The 20,626-nt window shown below is 50.0% G+C and overlaps 2 protein-coding genes and 1 long non-coding RNA gene across 5 annotated transcripts in view; 1 reads left to right on the top strand and 2 right to left on the bottom strand.

Moving 5' to 3' along the window:
• RALGDS (ral guanine nucleotide dissociation stimulator) overlaps positions 1–5,067 on the bottom strand; it is a 48,821-nt gene extending 43,754 nt beyond the window's left edge. The window contains exon 1 of the mRNA XM_066980666.1: positions 4,873–5,067. Coding sequence (XP_066836767.1) covers positions 4,873–4,890 — 18 coding nt within the window. The 5' untranslated portion in view covers positions 4,891–5,067. The remainder of the gene's footprint in view (positions 1–4,872) is intronic.
• Positions 5,068–7,588: 2,521 nt separating this feature from the next.
• GBGT1 (globoside alpha-1,3-N-acetylgalactosaminyltransferase 1 (FORS blood group)) lies at positions 7,589–19,093 on the bottom strand. 3 transcript variants are annotated; one of them, XM_066980691.1, is made up of 7 exons: positions 18,702–19,093; positions 16,610–16,668; positions 15,522–15,587; positions 14,186–14,236; positions 14,052–14,087; positions 11,839–11,973; positions 7,589–11,396 (listed from the first exon to the last, which is right to left on the bottom strand). In XM_066980691.1, exons 2-7 carry the CDS (start codon positions 16,615–16,617, stop codon positions 10,718–10,720), a joined length of 975 nt encoding a protein of 324 aa, XP_066836792.1. In that variant the 5' UTR covers positions 16,618–16,668; positions 18,702–19,093; the 3' UTR covers positions 7,589–10,717. The 3 variants fall into 3 exon arrangements, with proteins under 3 accessions (XP_066836792.1, XP_013049450.2, XP_013049453.2); XM_013193996.3 differs by having other exon boundaries at positions 15,522–15,584; positions 16,556–16,668; positions 18,702–19,091; XM_013193999.3 differs by lacking the exons at positions 15,522–15,587; positions 16,610–16,668; positions 18,702–19,093 and having other exon boundaries at positions 14,052–14,110; positions 14,186–14,234.
• Positions 13,028–20,626, top strand: part of LOC136786688 (uncharacterized) — a 14,111-nt gene continuing 6,512 nt past the window's right edge. Inside the window, exon 1 of the long non-coding RNA XR_010826062.1 lies at positions 13,028–14,485. This is a non-coding gene — a long non-coding RNA (uncharacterized lncRNA). The remainder of the gene's footprint in view (positions 14,486–20,626) is intronic.

Raw genomic sequence — 20,626 nt, 5'->3', positions numbered from 1 at the left:
GGCTTCTGCCGCGCTTATCCCCAAGAAGGTCTGCGCTGCAGCAGAAGGGAGAAAAATGCCTTCCCCCCGGCAGAAACACACCCTCCGCAGGCAGCGGGAGCATTTATCAGGCTTCTCCCCACCCCTTCTCTGCCATCACTCACACAGCACCGGCCTAATATTTTCCAGCACGGGTTTCACTGCAGAGGCACAGGACGGGCTCTTTGTCTGGGGACACGAGGCTGCAGGCGCCCCCGTCCACGCCACGGGCACCCCGAACAAAACCCGTCCCTGTTTCAGTGCTTACCCCCCCGGGGCACAGGACAACCTGTCCCCCCCACGAGCCCTGGGGCGGGAGCGTGCCCCGTGTCCCCGTGCTGGGGGCTCCAAACCCACCCCGCGGAGACGCAGCATCGCTGCGGTGCCCTGGGGACAGCGCAGAAGCGCCCGCCTGTCACCATGGAAATGCTGAAGGGAGGGCCGGAGCCCACGGGGACTTTCATCCTCTGCCAAGCAAAACAGGGCCCTCAAACGACCGCCAGCGCCCGGAGGAGGAGGAGGAACGGGCTCGTGCTCCCCTTGGGCCGGCCAGGCACGAGGCAGCCAACGTGGGGCTCCCGGCTCCTGGGGAAGGAAAGGACGCCCCGGCACGGGCTGAGCTCGGCCCCACACCTCGGCCACCCACCCCGGGGACACCGGCCGTCCTCCCCCCACGCGCCCACCCAGCCCTTTTCACGCCGGTGGTGTCGCGGGGAGGCGAAGAGCTGGGACAGGCAGGAAGCAGGCGGGGGGAAATCCGCTGTGGGAGGGAGGCAGCGGGGCCGGGGGGGAGGCTTCAAAGGGCCCCGGGCTGCGTGCGGAGCCAGGCGGGCTCCTCCGGCGCTGGCCAAGGTCTCTTCGGGGTCTGCTTCCCACGGGGTTCGTGTCCCACGGGGTTTGCTTCCCAAGCACCGGACATCCTGCGAAACCTGCAAGGGGACACCCTGGGACACCCCGAACTCCCCAAGCTCCGGCGCTCACCTAAAGCCCGATTTCCCAGGGGATGAACTCGCAGCCCCGGGGGAGCGGGAACCCCGTCCTGGAAGCCTGTGAGCCCCTGACACGCCACCGCCGAGCTGCCTTTGACGTCAGCTCCCATCTACAAGTGTTGTCTTTGACCCACAGCCAAAAGTGACAATGCAGGGGGGGGAAAAAAAAATAAATTGGTAAGGAAAGCAAATATCCGGCACCCTGCAGGGAGCCCCAGGCACGCTGGGGTGGCCTGGGAGCCAAAAGGCCCTGGAAATTCATGTAATTCGGCACCTCTGCCGGCCTCCTGATGGGGAGGACACGGCGCTGGGCGCGAGGAAATGCTGAGGACAGTTTGGCTGCCGGCAGTGGGAACAGGCACAAAAGGGAGCTCTGGATCAGGGCTTTCATTTCCCAGGAGGGAGGGACGCGGTGACTGACGTGGCCCCGCTGAGGTCTCACGGCAGGTCCCGGGTGGTTTGGGTTGGACTTTGGGTCTCCACGGATGGAGCTGCCTCACGTTCTCACCACCGAGCAGCCGAACACGGTTCCTCCTCGGTGAGCGAGGCGCAAACCCCGAGCTCTGAGCAGATCTGCCCCCTTCTTTGTCACCGCTGACCCTTCCCAGCACTGACGAAGGCAAAACCCAAGGCAATAATTCATAGGGAAACCAAGAGTGCCATCTGCTGCACAGCCCCGCTCTCCTGCCCGGCCCCGCACGGGGCTCCCAAAACACGTCCCCAGCCAGCCCCAAGCGCTGCACGGGGGCAGCAGCAGCCACCCCCGGAGGGGGAAGGCAGCCCCGAAGCCATCCCGACGGCCACCCACGGCTGCACGACAGGGGACAGCCTCTGGCTTGCACGGAAAAGCAAAGGACAGCGGGACGGGGGAGCGGACCACAGGGTCCCAGAGCACATCCAGTGAGGAACGTGCAAGGAGATGGAGCAAGAAGCAAGGTCGTGTGGTGAAAATAGGCAAACAACCCCCTCATCCCATTAGGGCACTGCGGGTGAGGCTCACCTGGCGGCCTCGTACAGGAGGGTAAAACCCAAGCAGCCCCCAACACCCAGCCGGCCTCGGGAGCTCGCTGGCACCATCCCGAGCTCCTCTGGAGAGAAACCCCAGATCCCGACACCGGGTACCGTGCCCTCCCGCCCCTGCTTTGCCACCCTGCTGTCCTAGGGAGACTCGGGAGGGGTGGGAAGAGCGGGGTCAGCCTGAGCGAGCTGGCATCAGCTTCTCGGCACCTCCAGCCCCAGCAGCTGCGGGCAGTTACCAGTCAGCCCCCCCCTGCTCCTGAGCGGTTGCAGTCTGGGGGCAGGTGAAGCAGTTTCTCCGCGTCTGCTGCCTGGAAAGCGTGCTGGCATCCTCGGTGAGGCGCACGTTGCTATAGCAATGGGAAGGTATCAAGCGAAGCCAGCCGTGACGGATAGGGCAGGTTGCTTTTAAATCACCAGGCAAGCTCAGGACCCCTGCTTCCCAAGGTGCAGCAGGCGGGCACCGTACAGGGGATGGCACGGCAAAAACATCGCAAGAAACGGAGAAACAGAACCCCCAAAATGCCCAGAATAAACAGTCCTGAACCTCTCCCCCCCCCTCCGCTCACGTGAACAGCCCTTGCAAAGCAAACCGACCCCAAAGTGCACCGAGCTGCAGGGCGTCGGATCAGGCGCTGGAGCATCCCAGCCCAGGGGTTTCTTCTGGAGCCTGCAGCAGTTGCTGCACACCCTGCTCATGCTGCCCGGCCCTGTCTGCAGGCACACACACATACACACACACACACACACACACACACGAGTGGGAGCTCCAGATGGAGCCGCGGATCCCCTCTGCGGAGGGTCTCAGCATCTCCCCTCCTGCGGCCCCCCGGGCCCCGCTGCCAGCAGGACCCCCGCTCGCCGTCACCAGTTGCCAGCTCGCCCTCCTGCCCGCAGCAAAGCACGGCCGCCGGCGAGCTGCTGGCTGGCAGAGGTGGCCGGGCACAGCTCCCTGCCCGGCCTCGGGTCAGACGAGCGAGGGGGGCACCGAAGCCAGTTCAGCCCCAGCCCCGCTCCCCGCGCTCAGGCTCTGCGTCCCGCAGAGGCTCGGCCAGCCCCAGCCCCGCTCGCGTGCCGTCTGCTCCCTTCTCCGGCCCAAGCAGGCAGCGAGAGAGAGAAGGGACAAGCCTGCAGCTCCAGGAGCCTGGCCCAGGGTGGGAGCCACCTTCTGACCCCGTTCACGTGCAGGTTTCGGCGTTGAAGGCTGAAATTCCCCACTGCGCACCAACCTTTGCTTTCCCGCGTCACGACGCGCCGAGCGCACCTGCAGCAATTAGACCAGAGGCGAAAACCCCTCCCTGTTTGCTCAGCTTATTTACTTTGCGGCACCGAGTTTTCCCCGCTGTTTGTGTGGGTCTTTCCCTTGGCAACCCGGCAGAGAAACGTTGACGAGGCAGGAGCAATGGGGCCGTGCAGCCAGCGGAGCCGGCGGGGTGCGGCCGCGGGCGCAGCTGGAAATTCCTCCTCACCGGTAGTCATAAAAAAAGGACGGGGCTTCGACGATCTGCACCCCTTACACAGCAAAAGGGCTCACACTCCTCGAGCAGGACGTGCAACGGGAGACAGGAGGGCCCAGCTGCGCCCTACGCCGTTCCGCCCCCTCCATACAGGATCTCAGGCTGGGGACAAATACCTCCGCGTGCCTCAGTTTACCCCGATGTAAAACGGGGTAAATACAAACAGCGAAGGGAAGGCTGAAGCCCGGACTCGGGTGCAAAGCGCTCCGCAGGAATGCAGCCCGCATTCCGCAGCACGAGCAGGGGACTGAGCTCTCAACGTCTTTTTCTAGACGACTTTACACCCGTGATTTTCTGGGTCTCGCAGCAGAATTATCCCCTCCAGCCCACAGCCACAGTGACATAGTACTCTTGTTCTTGACCCCCGGCAGGGTCAGGACGCAAACCCCGGTACGTGGGCTGCCAGTCCCCTTTGCCAGAGGTGCACTACACACGCCGGTGCCAGCTCCTGCCTCACACGCTGCCCCCCCAACAGAGCTGGTTCAGTTTTTGTCTGCGTGCTGGGTCAATGCAAACGAGGCCCAGACCGAACAGACCCACTCGCTGCGCACATTTTTCCAGTCCAAAAACCAGATCCCAACCACCTTCCCATCACGGCATCAGCCCTCTCCCTTACCCACTCCAGGGGCCGTCGGTGCCCACCTGCTTCCCACCGCCCCCGTGGGCACCGACCCCATCCCTCACCAGGGCTGGAGAGGACGGGACGTCAGAAGGGCACCAGAACGGATAAAGTCAGAGAGGCAGCAGGACCAAAGAGCCGCGTTCTGTCGAGACCCCCCAGATATTCCTCCTTTGGTTCATCCTCCCCTGCCCCCAAAAGCACCAGGAGGGGCTGTGAGCGTGGAGCTTGTGCCCCTCCAGGCCCAATTTAGCTTCATTTAGCCTCATAAACGCTCCGGGCAGGGACAAGGGCCCTCCTGGTGCCACCTGCCCGAGAGAGCAGCAGCCCCGGCTGGCGGGCACAGCCTGCAGCACCCCACAGCACCCCACAGCACCCCACAGCACCCCTCAGCACCACTCCAGCAGCCGGCCCCGTCCCAGCCGGGCTGCCTTTCACTCCCGTCCTTCGGCCCCACTCCTCCAGGCCCCTCTTGGCCCCCGCGCCCCCAGAACAGGAGGAACCCGAAGGAACCCCCCGGGGCTGCTGCTGCTGCTCCCCTGCGGGGTGCCCGAGGGCTGGCACCCGGGGCGGGCACCTGCACCTGCACCTGCAGCCCCCCCGCGCTCCGTCTCACCCCGAACCCCCCCCAGGAGTGCTCAGAAGGGTACAGACTCCCCCAGAAAGAGGGGAGGGGGGTAAAAAAAAAAACCCAAAGGACAGCAGCTCTCACCTGGCTGTCGATCATCATCGTGCCCCGCACACCATAGCCTCCGCGGAGCCGCGCTGGAAGAGCCGCCGGCCTCCGCTCCGGGACCCCGCGGGGCCTGGGGTGCCCCCCCCCCGCCCCGGGGGGGCGCTCGCTGGGGCCGGGGGCTCAGCGCCCCCCCGCGCTGCCCGGCGGCCGGGGCCGCGCCGCGCCGGCCATGGGGGCCCCCCCGCCCCGGGAGCCGCCGTCGCCGGGAGCGCGCAGCGCGGGGGCGGGCGCGCGGAACGGGGAGGTGGGGGGGGTAAGGGGGGGGCGGGGGCCGAGCCCGGCTCCGCCCGGCCGCGCGCAACGGGCCCCGCTGGGCGCGCACCCGCGGCCCCGAGGCACGGGGGCGCGCAGCGGCACCTGCGCCCCGCGGCGCGCACGGGAGGGGGACCCCAAAAGCGCCCCGCTTGTGTCCCCTCCTCCCTTAGGGACCCCACATTTTTTTTTTGGGGGGGGCAGCAAGGAACCTTTGGGGCTCTCCGGGGAGCGAGCGGAGGGTTGGGGCAGCGCCGCTGTGGGCCTATAAATAGGAGAGCTGCAGGGCGGGGAGGGGGGCGCTCGGTGGGACCCGCTGCCAGGCTCTTCCCGGCTCCGTTCCCCCGAGGAGGGGAGCCCAGCGCCGTGCTGGGACCACCAGGCCGGAGCACAACCGACGGCCACCCCCCGGCTGCTGCGTCTCTGCTCGGCCCGGCGCCCGAAATGGGGGCCCGGGGGAACCCGAGGAAAAAGGTGCCGGAAAGCTCCACGCGCAGCCGGGGTGCTGGAGCGTGAGATGGTGAGCCGGCGAGGCTGAGCCGGAGTTGCCCTGGAAACAGAGAGCTGCGCTCGAGAGGCTCCAGTGCTCATGGCTTGTATTTATGAGGCCGGTGACATGTGGCATGGCCGGGTGATGTCAGGAGAAGCGGCGGCGGCGAAGGCCATGCAGAGGTGACACGGTGCCAGGCGTCGCTCCTGGCTTGGGGCTGCGGAGCCGGCCACCCCCTCCTGGGGACCCACTGGGTGCCACCGCCTCCAGGAGCCCCCTGGCCTGGAGCCTCCGAGCAGGAGGCAGCAGCGCTGCCGGGGGCACGGCAGGAGCTGGGGACACGGCACAGCCCATCATACCCGACCATCTCACTCCTGCGTGGCTTCGTGCCAGCAGAGCCGGCCTCTGGGCCAGGAGCGCAGCCAGGAAAGGAAAAGGTGCTGCGAGGGCCCTCTCCCTGGCACTAGATGCTGCTACAGAGCAACATCGCTCTAATTATAGTAACAATGTCAGCGCTGAACGGAGGGGAAAATACATATTTCAAAAGGCCTATAACTGTAATTTGCCGCAGGCAAAACTCACTTAAAAAAAAAAAAAAAAAAAAAGCCCTTTTAGAAAGTCATTTGTACTCATCTGGCTTACTCTAAATTGGCCCAAGGTTCAGCAAAGGGACAAGGTGGGCAGACACGCACAGAGATTTCTGGTTCAAACTGCCTTTCTACTCGTATGGCGATATACCAGCTTTACTTGAAACAGCAACATTTGGTGGATCTATGCTTAATCTAAATATAGCCCAAGAAAAGTCAAGCGAGTACAGCAGCACGCTTGCATGTAGATAAAGGAGGGAGCTGGGTGGGTAGGCAGACCTTTAAAAGTCACTCCGATGAATTTTGCTAGCGATGTTTTCCTAAATTATGTGATGGTGTGGATCAGAACCGCAGGGCTGGGGATTTAGCGTGAGCAGAGTGCAACCCACTCACAGACTCTGCTCCGGTTTCTGCTGTCCCCGAGGGTGCCCGTCACCGTCCCTGTCGCTCCATCTGCAGGGCAGCCGTTGCTCTCTGCGTGCTGGGGATCCCACGGGGACTCGCTGGGGCACTGAGGTGGAGCAGAGCAAGGGGAATTCAAGTGAGAAAATAACAGCCCCGGTGCCTGGAACTACCCTGGGAGATCAGAGCAAATCCTTGCTTGGTGTCTCATTCGCTAGTGAGGGACCGAGACCCTGTGCGGACACAGACAGGGGACAGTACCTTCCTGGAAAAGCCACAAGGGGAACGGATAAAACAAAGGGTAGCGGAGTAAAACCAGGCGCTGTCGCAGAGCTTGCAGCCTTCCAGCTCCTTTCCACCACCGTGCTGCTGTTGCTGCATTAAGCTCGCTGGGTGCATCTGCTGTTTTTCTGCTGGTTTTGTGCAGGGGATGTACCTGCTGTTCTTAGCCTTCCTCGGGCCTGTCTGCCAAGGATCATCCCAGTCCCTGTCCCCCAGCCAGAGGAGGTTTGCCCAGATCTGTCCTTTTTTAACTGCCTATCAAAGTGGGCATTTCTGCTCAGTGCTGCCAGGTAACACCACCTGTGGGACAGCAAAGGAAAACCAAGTCTGAGTTCAGTGCAAATGATTCTTGTTCTGCTAGGGGGGAGAGCAAGACGTCTGACCCCACTTCAGATCTTTTTCTGTAAGTCTCTGTTTCTTTCCCCCCCCCCAGAGCAGTTTTTCCTTTGTGGCTGAATGCACCATGCAAGTCATTGGCTAGGGCAAGGAAAGAAAAAGCCTGTCAGATGGGTTCTTAAATTAGATGGACAATGAATGATGAGTCTGTTCCAGTCAAACAGAAAGGGACCGACGGAACAAGGGGCCCTTGGGAAAGCAACAAGCTTCTGATGGGAGACTTGGTTACAGACAAACAGGGCTTGAGTCAGAAGTACCTTGAAAGCATGACCAGGTCCCCGGGCAGCATAAATCAGCTGGTGATTTATTTACATGTGCCGATTCATTTCTGTGCAGTACCGTATGTGTGTGTCCCTAAGTCCGAATTCCCCTGGCATGGGGATGTGTGAGGTGGCACTGTCCCCTGCGGTGAGTGAAGGCAGACCCCCCCCCACAGAACCAGTCTGTTGCTTTATTACTCCGTGCCTCAGTTTCCCCACAGAGCAGCGGAGGCTGGTGGGAAACTCAGACCAGCACGTAGGTCCCGGCGTGTGCCACGGGTGTCAGGCTGCACAACCCAACCGAGAGAAGGAAAGCTTGCTGCTGGTGCTGGGGGAGGGGGATTAATCAGCAGGAGGTGATGATGACAGAAGTCCAGACTTTCATTAATTAAGAGGAGGACATGAGCTGATTCAGGAAGCATCCCCCACGCTGCACCGGGGAGCGTGTTCCTGCTGTCACGTTCTTCTGCTCCCTGGAGACAGAGGCACTCTCTAGGTAGCGCTCCAAATCGCAGCCCTGTCGAGCAGAACGGTGTCATGCGACAGAAGACCTTCCCCTGGGGAGAAGCTGCGGGCCTGCCAAGAGGATGAACGTGTTTGGCACTGCACAGATGAGTCCATCGCTCTGCCAGTAACAGGGGGAAGGTCTGGGTCTTAAATCCAGCCAAAAGGACACACAGGAAGCAGAGCAGGAGACCAAGCCTTTCACGAAAGATTTTTCAGAACACATACTCCAGAAACACCTTCTATCGCACATTTTTTTGTGGTGGGGAATTTCCTCTCATGGTGGATTTGGTATAGACTATGAATATCTGTACAGGAATCCGAATCATCCAGCATGGCAGAAGGAAGTTCAGCGGCTGAAAACACAGACCAATTTAGAACAGAATTAAGGCACAGGAGGAATTAACCATCGGCACAGCTGATCTACGGGCTTGTGGTTTCTGTATCACTTGAAGTTTTTATTGGGTCTGAATGCTTTTCTAAGAGATCTAGCACAGCTCAGCCACGTATCGTGAGCTTGATACTGACATCAGGAGATAAAATTATCTGGCCTGGCCTGTGCAGGAGATCGGACCAGACAGTTCCTTCTGGCTTGAAAAGGAATCCATATGCATATATATAGTAACTGGCATAATGAAACCCTAGTTTCAGTCATGGGCTTTGGACACTATTGTTTCACGAACAGAAAATATTCAGTATTAATCGTGGGTTTGGCAGGAATACGTCCTTTCGGAAAGATTAGGATAAGGATCTTTCTTCACCCTTTTGGTCTAGATGAGGTTCCGTGGTTACCAAACACAGACATCTTCGCAGCACAATCCCTTCTGGTTTGGTTATGTCGGAGGGGTGTCGTCCTCCAGCACCACAGCGCTCAGAAAACACGATAGGGCAGACCCTCTGATGGAGAAAGCATGAAGCAACAGCCCAGGCTGCCTCTAGGGGTCTGGGGCTGGAGGTGCTTTGTGTACCTTACCCCTGTTGTGGGTGCTGTGAAAGGTTTTCCAATGAGCCTTCTGCAAGAGGAAATGCCTGCAGCGACACGGGCCATTCTCCGCCTGCTCACATAGGGCTGAAATGGGTAGTTCAGTCATCTGCAATCAATGGTGGGGCCCTAAAGCTTTCAGTACGTGATGCGCTGCCACACAGCAACTTTCTCATGTGAAGAGAAGCAAGTACAGTCAGGCACCTCTTCCCCATTTTCTCTCTCTCTCTGCCAAATGAGCCTTTTTTTTTTAAACTGTTCCCTTAGAAACAGCCAGCCTAGCCCTTTCACCCCTGCTTCTCCTCCCTGTACTGTGCAGCATGGCAGCAACACCCAGCTCTGCTCCTCTTGGCTGTTCCCTGGGCTCTGGCTGCCTGCTGGCATTAAATGACCACAACGCGGACGTGCACCACCCTTCGGTAGCATGCCCAGGAGCTAATAGGGGAGATATTTACAGGCAATGCACTGCAGCAGGGGAGGCGGCACACAAACCTCCATGCCGTGACCTCAGCTGATAATCAGTTATGCAGCTGTTGGTGGCCGTTCCCCTGCGTTTGGTCATCACCCACGCCTCTTCACCTGAGTGAGCTCTCAGGCTTTTAAGGCTGCAAACCACCTGGTTCGACTTCTCATCGTATTCATGCAAAAGAAATGTTAACCCCAGCCTATTTCCAGCTCTAGGCTGAACCCACGGTTTAACTAGCTCATTTCATTATGAAATGAAATCACCCTGCTTGCTGGAAATGCACCAGCTGTTACTGTTGGTTCCAACGACTTCTAGCCAATTTATTTCACAGAGCTTAGAAAAGTTGGAAAGGACTGAAGCAACGGATAAGAACATGGACCTCCCATACCAGATTTTCTGTGTTGGAAAAGATTACATAATCCCCAGAGACATGCGAACGAGGGAAAAGGTTCAGAGCACATCTGTGATTGGAACAAACCCAAAGGAGTTCAGTCTGGGTCTGAACTGTGCCAGTTCTGTCTAAATTCAGGTCTGCAAAACACAGACTGGAATTTGGAAGATGGCTGCTATGTGAATCCACACGATTTGTCCTGTCAGGCCAGGATTCTTACTGGCAATGGCTGGCACCAGCCCACTGCCAAGAAGGCCCAAGAAATCCTGCTGCACACTAATCAGGTGTAACCTGCTCTGAGGGCAAGTTTCTTCCTGATCCTGACAAACATTGTGAGTTTAAACCACGGTACATGAAAATTTATTACCCTGCACATTTTGTTATTATTTTATTAAGTGGAAAGTTCTTTATGTAACTATGTCTTTCTTTCTCCACAGCAATGTAAAACACTGTTTTGATCCTGCCTAAGTTTCTGTAGGAAAAATACTCAGGCAGTGACATCTGCAGCCCTGCTATAAGGACAGCCTTAGATTTGACAGCTGGCCTTTTTGATAGCTTTTTGTGTGCTGCAGCCTCAAGTGGAACACCTGTATTTACAAAGATTAGGAAACCCAGAAACCTTTCCATTCTCATCTCCACTTCGGCTGCTGCTTCTGAAACGCTTTAAGACTCCCAATCTCCAGAGAAAATATACACATGTTCCTTTCTCAGTTTGTTCACAGTGCGACCAAATATTCACAGTGGGGCCTATTCTCTGGGAGCTAATATTCAGTGGGTTTGATCATGTGGAGAACATCTGTGAAAGGATCTCATATCTCTTTATAGTTCTTATCCACTGTGGAAAAGCGTATGAGGTGAATTTCAGGGGGCTTTGGCTTGCTGTCATCCCATAAATACTCTGGAGAGAGTACTTTGGAGGGTTTGTGGGAGAGAAAGTGTCTGTTGAGGTGGCTTTCTTCCTTCCAGGCCGCCATGATTCCGTTGGCTTTGTCTGTCAGGATCGTCATGTGGCAAGTCTTGGTGAACTCATAGACCTTCCTGACCAGCCCTCCAAACACAGCTCCTCCATAGTAGAAGTCTCCTTCTCCATCAGGGATGTAGGCTGCTGAAGAGCTCCTTCTCTCATACGGGAACTGGCTTCGAGGGACGTTGAAATAGCCAGGGTGTATGGCTGCTACCATGTCACCCAGGGTCTCAGGCCCCCAGGCGTTGCAGAACACCATGTCAATGTGCAGGCAGAAGAGGTAGTCCACCTCCTGGTGGCTCGTCTCTGCTATGTGCTTATTTATGGCCTCCATCCTGCGCACGGAGAACTCCTGCCAGCTGGGGTACTTCTTGACAGGGACAATGACAAATCTTCGACCAGGTTGCAGCTGGACGTTGGGGATTGTCTCAGCGTTGTCAGTGAAGATATAATAGTTCACCCGGTAGCCTTTCATGAAATGTTTCTCTGCTGACTCCAAGAAGCGGCCCACGAACCTTGTGTATCTGTACGGACACATAGGAATAGCACAGCAGAGACATGGGGCTGCATGGTGGATTATAAAGGGTACTTTAGTGAGTGAAGACAAGAGATGAAGAGTGTTGACTAGCTATTGCTGCAAGGATACATACGCTACACATGCAGTAAAGTTCTGTGGACAAGGAATGAGTGGATTATCCCTGCTTTGACCAACCAACCACCTATCTACATATCTTTAATTCCCAAGGCACCTGCCAGTTCTTTAAAAATCTTGACCACACTTCAGGTATCTTGGGTGCTGAATCGTCTTATAGGCTTGTATGATTATGGCCACAGCACACAGGCATTAAAATTTACTACAGATTGGAAGAGACTTCAGCTCTGCTGAGGACAAGAAAAACCAAAACAAGCTTTCCACAGAGGAAGAACATCAACCCCAGAGCCGTGTCCCCTGAATGGTTCACTTACTTCCCAACAGCAAAGGCTGTTACCCCTATGGTGAGATTCAGTGGCCGGTAGGCACTGTCCAGGATCTCAGGACTGAAGGTACCGTCCCAAATGATGGGGGCCAGCCATGGTGTGACCGTTAGCACATCCTGACGCCTGAAAGAAAAGAAAGGGAATGTTAACGAAATGTAGCTGCTCCCTTTGGTTTCAAGCCCAGTCAATGGGAAAGAAGCACCGAAGAGTGTGTCAGCATTAACTTATTATGGATGGTATTTTGTTCAGGTATTTTCCTGCACTCTTATTTAATTTCATAGAGCATAGACATTTCAGTTCCTGGGATGAAATTCAGCACTGTTTACAGAATTGGCAAAAGAAAAAAAAAAGTGATTGTACACTAAAATCTCATTTAAGTTTATAGGACTTCTCTGCTGAAGAGAGTTTAATGACCGCTGAACACACAGAATGGGAAGCTACACGTTTGCTATCACTGATGAAGATAGCTACTTATGAATTAATGCGGAAGTAACAATATAAAAATTACTATAGAAATATACCCCATTGTCATTGTATTATTAAAACACAGCTTGTGGCATGACAGTCTATTTTTCCAGTATTTATATATAGCTTTAATACATTCAGATATAATTTAAAATTCTGTGTGTGAGCCATCATTCAAATGTGTAACAATTATAGAAAATCCTTAATATTCTTTGTGTGTGGGTGGTGGAAATTTTCAATATACATGCAGCAGAGTCCGACTATGCCCAGTTACAGTTATGCAATGCTATTTCGGCTTTCTTCCTTGTTTCCAGAGTTTCCTACCTTTTTGATTTTTTAAACAGGATGTTATTTACAATGTCCATTTTACCCTAGCCTGTTCACATTTCCACTAGACCTGTATCACCCTGCTAATGAAATTTGTCACGGCCACATGGTGGAGGACCACACTCGGAGGCCAAAGCAGCCTCCCACCTGGCGCGCTCCCAATAACAGCGCAGGGACCTGCGCGGAGCAGTTTGATGCCTGAGGTAGCGGTACGCCTTCAACCCACATCTAATACTTTAATTCTGAGAGAATGTGAGAATAACAAGTTCACTCCCTCCTATAGTAATGCATACGATTAGGAGATGAAATTACACGAGAAGAATTTGGTTTGTATAAAATGTATTAACTCAGCTGTTCTCCTTCTGGGTTAATTGGGGAGGGGGTGAGGACACGGCATAGAGAGAGAAAAGAGAGGGGGAAGAAGGAAATCTATGTTGTTTTTTCTCTAAATAGGGCTCTTTTTTCATCGGATCTTACAGAGCTGCCCTGGGTTTCCCGATGACTCATTTCCATGGTATGCACCCACTCAGTGCACACGAGTCAACTCCCTTCAGAAAACACAGCACTAACAGCTACATGATACTTTCCGCGTTTACTTCAGTCCCTGCACGAGCTGATTTTGCACATTAATTTATTCCAACGTGGGGGAGAGAAATATTCGGGCCTCGCACATCCCATCAAAACAACAAGGTAAAAACCTTGCTACAGGGAGCGTTTATTAATGTGTGTCAGAATGGTGGCTGTTGAAGGGGAGCTGCTAGAGGTAAGAGTCGGGTCATATGAGCTGGCCCAAAGGAGGCTGCTAACAAACGCGAGCTGACAAGGAACATTTGCCTAAGTCACATCTTGGCTGCTGCTGCCTGAAGCCTTCCATGTCTGTTTAAAATCACTGGTTCGACTGCCTCTCAGACAGACTGGCCTTTATGAGTGCCTGTAATTTGTTCCAGGGTAAGATCCAGCAGGTTAGCCAAAACCATTGCTGAAGGTCATACAAGGCACTTGCTTGATTTTGCCCTGAAATGGATTCAAAGCTCACCCACAGCTGGTTAAAGCTATCGAACAGTTCCAGAAGTTATTTATTTCTTACTGTCTTCCAGCTACTACGTCTCCAATCTCAGAAAGAGTCCTTGGCAGCAGCTGTGTAGGCAGGCTGAGTGTGTGCTAATGTATTAACTGGGAATTTACGGTAGGTATGGTAGCAAGTGTACAGTGACTGTGCTCAATCTTAGAGCAGCATAGACAGCTATAAACATATACATGCAGTTAGGCTTCTCATGGAACAATGTACTGTTCAGTGTATATCAGAACTTTGAAATTTTGAGTGCTACAGAGCACCCGAACCAAAGTCAGCAGCTCTCTAACTTGCAAGAGTAAGAAACAAACAGCAAAGTTCAAAAAAAGAAACTTACTTTGGGGCCAGTACTCTTGGCTGCTGATAAAATAATCTGCAAAAAGGAAGAAATATCCACTGAATAATACATGAATATGCCTGGAAGAAAGGAACAGCAGTTTAAAGGTCAGGGAATGAAAAGCCATCACTTACTGGGGGAAAAGTTGGATTGGCTTCTCTTCTGTGTATTGGAGTTTCATGGAGCTGCATGATGGGGTGGGAAAAGAAGGAGATTGTCATGTTTTTTCTTTAAACAGGAACCAGGTTTAGCTTCAGGATCTGCTGGTGTACTGACATCTGACCAAGTTCCCACTCCAGCTGCTGCGTGTGCTTCTCTGCCTGGTGCAGAGAGTTAGGCGCTGCCTGCACACACCTTAAAGGGCTGCCAGACAAGTAACAGCTTTGATGCAGAACCAAACAGCGATGGGGAGATGCTGGCAGCTCTCCAAGTCTGTGAGTAAATCAGAGTTTAGGGGTCAAAAGCCACGTGCTTGCTGGGGACAGCCAGTGATGGTCATGTATGCGTTTCATTCCCCACACACCTTTTCCTGTTCACCTGGAGGGCTGAACTATCTGAAATATGTCACACTTTGAACAGAATTCAGAGAAATAACCTTCTTACAAGGCACCCTATTTTTAATCGCTTGGAATAATTTAAATACCTCTATAAAAGATCGTATTTTCTATTTGCATATCTGTTGTGTTTACAAGGTCAATAGATCCTTATAAAGGATGGGTAAACCTGCTGAATGCCGTGTTATGGCTGTGGTCCAATATGGCAGTGAAGTCAGCCTAAATATCTTGCTCCTTCACAGTACAAATTCCTTTTATGCAGCTTTGAGATAGCTGTTAGGATTCACGCTAGGTCAGTTAACTTTAAATTAGTTTGCATCACGCAGTGAAACTGACTCCTTAGCGTTTTCTGGAGAAGCAGCCACCCTTTCAGTTTGTTCACCACATAGTCTCAACTGCTGCCATAACACAAGTAAATTCTTAAATGGAATTGAAAGCACAGATCATACACTAAAGAACATGGTTAGGAGACTAATGCGTTATTCCTAACTCTGCCAGAAATCCTTGTGGCCTTATGGGATCTTTCACTTCACCTCTCTTACTTAAGTTTCTCCGTCCAGCAAGGTGAGAGACTTAACCCACATCTCAAAGCACAGTGAGATCCTGTGTGTACATGTGTACGTGCGTGATTACACCCTGATAACGAACCCAACATTAACCTGTTAGTCACAGTCTGTGACACACAACAAACAAGACCTCATCCAAGCTGTACAAACAGAGAGCTGTACTGAAGGGGAAGCAGACTAAAGCAAAACAAGTTGAATTGTCACCATTTTATTTGAAGAAAGTGACTAATTATAGATTCATCTTTGCATAAAATAAAGAACAAGTGACTACTTGGTAATAACTGTCAGAGAAGTACAGCTCTTGTAACAGTGATCTATATTACTCGTTACATATAAAACGTGAGACTTACAAGATTTCAGGGCAAGGAAGGTAATAGGGGAGGTAGTGCACTTTCCCATTCCCAACTGTAATCCTGTAAGTGATAACAAAGAAATATTTTAAGACAGGCAGCATTGAAATATATCTTTCAGGTATTTTCCAAAATACTTTCAGAATCTGGCGTAGATTTTGAGAAGTAACTCTAGTTAACTGCTTGCCTCCTTTAAAAAAGGGTTAAGAGGAATCCAGAAGCATCCAGCTTGAAACGTCAGGACTAAATATTACTATTTACATCAAGTGATCTACAAAATGTAAAACTATGTGTTTTCAAAAATTGTACACAAATGGAGATTCACAAGGCAATGTTCAAAATGGATAAGTATGCAATATATACTGATGTGACATATAGACACTTTCTGAAACTGTTAAATGCTGTCTTAATTTACATAACAGACGAACAGGTACATAGGCTTTTTTCTACTTTCAGTTTTGATCACAACCTCTATGGCTTCTTATATAGGATCACTTCGCTAGTGGTGAAATACAACTGCCCACGATGTGAAATAACAACAAATTGCAACATCAGAAATACAGTATGATTAATAATAATTTAATTTGATTTTTTTTCAGAAGAATTTACAAAGCATACTCAGGAGTCAATGTCCTCCATGTTACAAACATCTTCCATGTTTGGAAGGTACAAGCTATCCCTAGTTACCTTGGAGTGAGTTTAGACCTTTTGAAGAGACAGATCTTAAGGTCTGAAGTGAAAAGTAACTGGAATATTCTGTACTTGAACGGTTGTTTGTTAGTCAGACACGGTGTTAGCTGCCCCATTTGGACAAAATTAGTCTTTTCCTCTCTCCCTTCAGAGGCTTATCCCCCTACTACTGTTACTTTACCCGTTATACTAATCATTGCTCTTTCTTACAAGCTGTAACAGGCACTTCCCATAAAATGCACGGCCTGTATTTGTTATTCTGCTGTTATGCTTTTTACTACGGTATACGTACAGCCAGGAAGCTCATGATTTAAACATGATAAAGCTCGTTAGCAAATGCTTACCAGATAAGTGTGATAACAACAGATAGACAGACAAGAGATCCCACCACTTTCCTGGAAAACATCTCTTCTAGAGTAGAAGGAAAGGCAACTTCTTACTTCCAGCAGCTTTCAATCTGCAAAGAACAAAATAACAAGGGAAAATCAGTTACAAATACCTCAAAATGAGAGAAACGTTGATTTTTTTCTTTCATAGGAGCATAAAGTTCTTCAAACAGCTTCAAATTAATTCAATCTTTCTGAAATCAGATAGCTGGAATGAGCTAGACAGCTAGAGCCATGCTGCTTAGTCACTGAGGTGGATTATGTAAAATGCTTGAGAGGTCTCTCATTTCAGCGAGAAACGATCACAGTTATAACCGAAGCGGGAACCTTTCTGAACTGATTCTAGTTTCTGTATGTACGTTATGAATACATGTTCTCTATGTATTCATCTAAATCACACACCTTTGCAATTTAGTAAATTCACCTGACTGAATCATATCAGGTGATATGCAGGGCTAATACAGCTGTCATTTTGGCTGATAAACTCCATCTTTCACCGCCAGAGACAGGTCCTACGGAAGCTGCATGTAGGAGGAAGGTAAACTGAGGTCTGATACCAGCAAAGAAACTTTAGATGACAATAACACGTATTAGGTAATGATATTTACTTACTGAAAAAAAAATAAATTAACTACTCTGTTTTCAGCAGCCATAAAAATCAACTTCCCCCAGCTCAGCTGTCTAACCTTAAAAGCTCAGTTTAATCCCTTTCCTGCTCACAAGTGTGCAGAGCAGATTTCAAACAGCTGTTTTTCAATTTGACATTAAGAGCAGGCAAGACATACGATGGGTATGCAGCCTATGCCAGCACTTTACTGCACTTCCCATCAGGCTTCTTAACATCTTCCTGTTCAGGATCTGCCTTGCTGCATTTTGGGTCTGTGTTTTTTTATGACAATGATCATGCACCTGGGGACTCCTTTTACGTATCTGAAGACTATGATGTTTCCTTCCCTCTTCTCTCCCTTGAATCAGTCCACTCTCATAAAATGTGAGAGTAATCCTGCAGAGGCCTCACCAGTACTGAGAAGAGCAGGATTACCCCCCTTAACTGAAATACTGTGACAGTTCATCCGTTCCTCTGCACTTGCCTCCTCTGCCAGAGCACAGCACCGGTGGTGATGTTCAGCCTGTATCCAAATGCACTCCACACATCTTTTGTGTGGAATCTCTCCTAGCCAGGTTTATGACATATAAAGCCTTGTAATAGCCTGAAAATGGAGCATAATTCCAGGTAGTCCATTTGTTTTTCTAAATCATCAAGCCCTGAATTAATTCTTCTTTCCATGGTCCTTGCTGCCCCTCCCAGCTGGACACCACTTAACAAATTTCATAAACATCTTCTCAAGTTTTCTTCAAAAGCATAAATGAAAATATAAACCAGAACCACTTTGCAGATAGGCTCAGGAAATAAGGATACCCAGGAGACTGACCATCCTCCTGCACTCATTGTACAGACTGAGAGCAGAGAACTTGGGTAATGGCAAAGGACAGACAGAAGAAAAAAAAAATTATCCTCAAACCGAATGGTAAGATTAACACAGAGAAGGAAAAAAAAAAAAAAGATGTGCATTCTGATTATTTTAGTGTGATTTCAGCTATTTTTAAAAGGCTTTGTGTATGTCCATATGCCTTTGCAGAGTAGACATCTAATTGCTCAGGAAATGCAATGCATATACTTTTGAAATATTGCATCATTAGGAATGCAGCTGATGCATTCTCCTTTTGCTTCATTTTCTCTGCTGCAAATCTTCAGGAACACCGGAGCCAGATGAGTTCAGAACATTTCCTTGCATCTAAAACCATCTGTGACATTTACCATATTGTCCTAAACTGATCCACAGCTCTAGGATTCATAATGAATACAAACAAAAATGAAATACACAGGGTTGCAGTTAATAACAGGATTTCCTAACAGAAAAATGACTGAATGTTTTTTAAATAGTTATTCATGTTTCTCAAAGCTGTTCAAAGAGTTTTTAAAAGAAATATAGTTGAAAGTTACTATATTATGCATAAATGAACTTGCCTGACCTCCCAGAACAAAGCAGTATATTATTTTCAAGCCCTGCTACAGAAAGTACTAAAAATTGCAGATAAATACCTCATTTGTAGACCATTCCATGGACAATTTTCTTTGCAGATCAACTCAAGTTTCTAAACCTGTACTTCAGATTTCTAGAAACGAAGTAAGCAGCTCTGAGTACAGAATGTAAAAAACAGTGTCATTCAGAACGTGGAGAAAAGACACCCACAGGAAGGCCATCTTCTGTGCTGAAGAAAGTTTCCTTGCTGGATTCCATCTTAACACGGGCTGCCTTTAACAATTATAACCTAAGGCTGTGCCATGACAGACCCAATCAACCTTGCCTGAGTCTTGAACGTGGACTTTAGTCGAAACGCACTGCTGGGCTTCTAGCTGTGCAGGTTCTCACGTTCCAGCTAGCACCACAATGAGTTAACTTCAACTGAGAACCGACTGTACGGAGTCTACGTTTCATTTACAGCACATTCGTCAGCTTTTATTTCAGGAAGAAAAAAAAAAAAAAAAAGATTCTTTCACCACTGCACTTGCTCAGCGCAACAGAAATAATAAAAATACAAAATTCTGTTGAACCGTATCTGTAACATCTCTGACGTTAGAACAAACTTGTCTGTTCACACCAACAATGAATTTGAACATAAGTGTGCGTGCCAGAAACACTGTTGCAGGACTACAGTAAAATGCAGCTGTAAGTACATACAACTTTGATCTGTTTAGACCAGTATTTTTCAGTAACAGAAAATTAGTGAACAAAAAACAAGTTAAAAAGAGAACAGGGAGAGCTTGAATAAGGATGATAATGTAATTCACCATTCAGAAAGCAACTTACATTCCTCAATTACTCCAGCAAAGATACAGTATGATAACTTTTTCTCTGTTAAAGAGTACTTTTATTTGTTGAATAAGAACATTAACAAGATTTGGCTGATAACATATAGAACTGCTTAATCTTCTGGATGGACTGTTTCCACCAGTTTTCCCAATGCTGAACTGCCACCAGCTGAGATGTACTTTCTTTCTTGATCTGGGCAAAGTGCTGCTCAAGTTTACATATGTATTTCTGTAGAAATAACAACAACAAAGGACAAAATTAGTAGTAATAAGACATAATTTTACTTTGCCTAATTCCAAGTCCTATTCAATATCAGATGATTGCATGCAGGACACTTATTTTCTGCCTTAGACAATAGAAATATATGAGCAATGACTTATTCATTGCCTTCTTCTGTGTTCATTTTAAATACTTCTGAAATTCCACTATCTACAATATTTAAATTTTTATAAAATGCAAGATCTTCATCTCCCTTCCATTAGGCTCCTATGATTAAAGAGATACCTTCTTTAGAGAAGAGAGAGGAAGAGGCATGCATCTCAAAAAGAATGTACTCTGACTCTACCTAGGACTTTCTAAGTTATCATTATGAACTGAATTATTACAAAGCTGATAAAAAGGTACTTTACCTAAACAAAAACTTGTGAACTACCACAAGAAACTCAAAGTACCTTTATTACAGAGTCTGCACTACACATTCAGGAAAACATTACTGTGGCATGTATTTACTATATGCACACAATCAGTACTCTACCTTCACTTCAGAAGTGTACTGTGACCCATAACTATACACATAAAACACTCATGCAAATGTATAGTTTTAATGGTGTTTGCCTGTTGACTGTGTATTTTATGTTTCCCTATTAAAAATATATGTTTTTAAAATGAATTCTCTTCACTAGGAATAAGATTAATTCCAGGACAGATGTGTAAACACCAGTAATTTATTCCAAAATGATTTATCATAAGAATACTCCCCTAATTGCTGGATACTACTGTTTCACAAGCTATAGTCAGTGCAAATCAGAGTCTCAGCTGTATTGAAATGGCATTGTGTAGATATGGTGACAGTAACTACTTTCTGAATTGTGATGCTGGTGAAATGCATTAAATTTCTGACACTATCCATGCTTCTCTGCTAAAACAATTCCTC

Source organism: Anser cygnoides, chromosome 20 (assembly GCF_040182565.1).
Source record: "Anser cygnoides isolate HZ-2024a breed goose chromosome 20, Taihu_goose_T2T_genome, whole genome shotgun sequence".
Classification (NCBI taxonomy): domain Eukaryota; kingdom Metazoa; phylum Chordata; class Aves; order Anseriformes; family Anatidae; genus Anser; species Anser cygnoides.
This window is presented reverse-complemented; position numbering and strand designations above follow the sequence as displayed.

Excerpts from the sequence above, each read along its gene's own strand:
- GBGT1 (XM_013193996.3), bottom strand. The coding sequence starts at position 16,617 with ATGTTTTCCAGGAAAGTGGTGGGATCTCTTGTCTGTCTATCTGTTGTT. Across the intron at positions 15,585-16,555 it reads GTTGTTATCACACTTATCTG|GATTACAGTTGGGAATGGGA; the intron begins GTAAGCATTTGC and ends TATCACTTACAG. Across the intron at positions 11,397-11,838 it reads ACAGCCTTTGCTGTTGGGAA|ATACACAAGGTTCGTGGGCC; the intron begins GTAAGTGAACCA and ends GTGTCCGTACAG.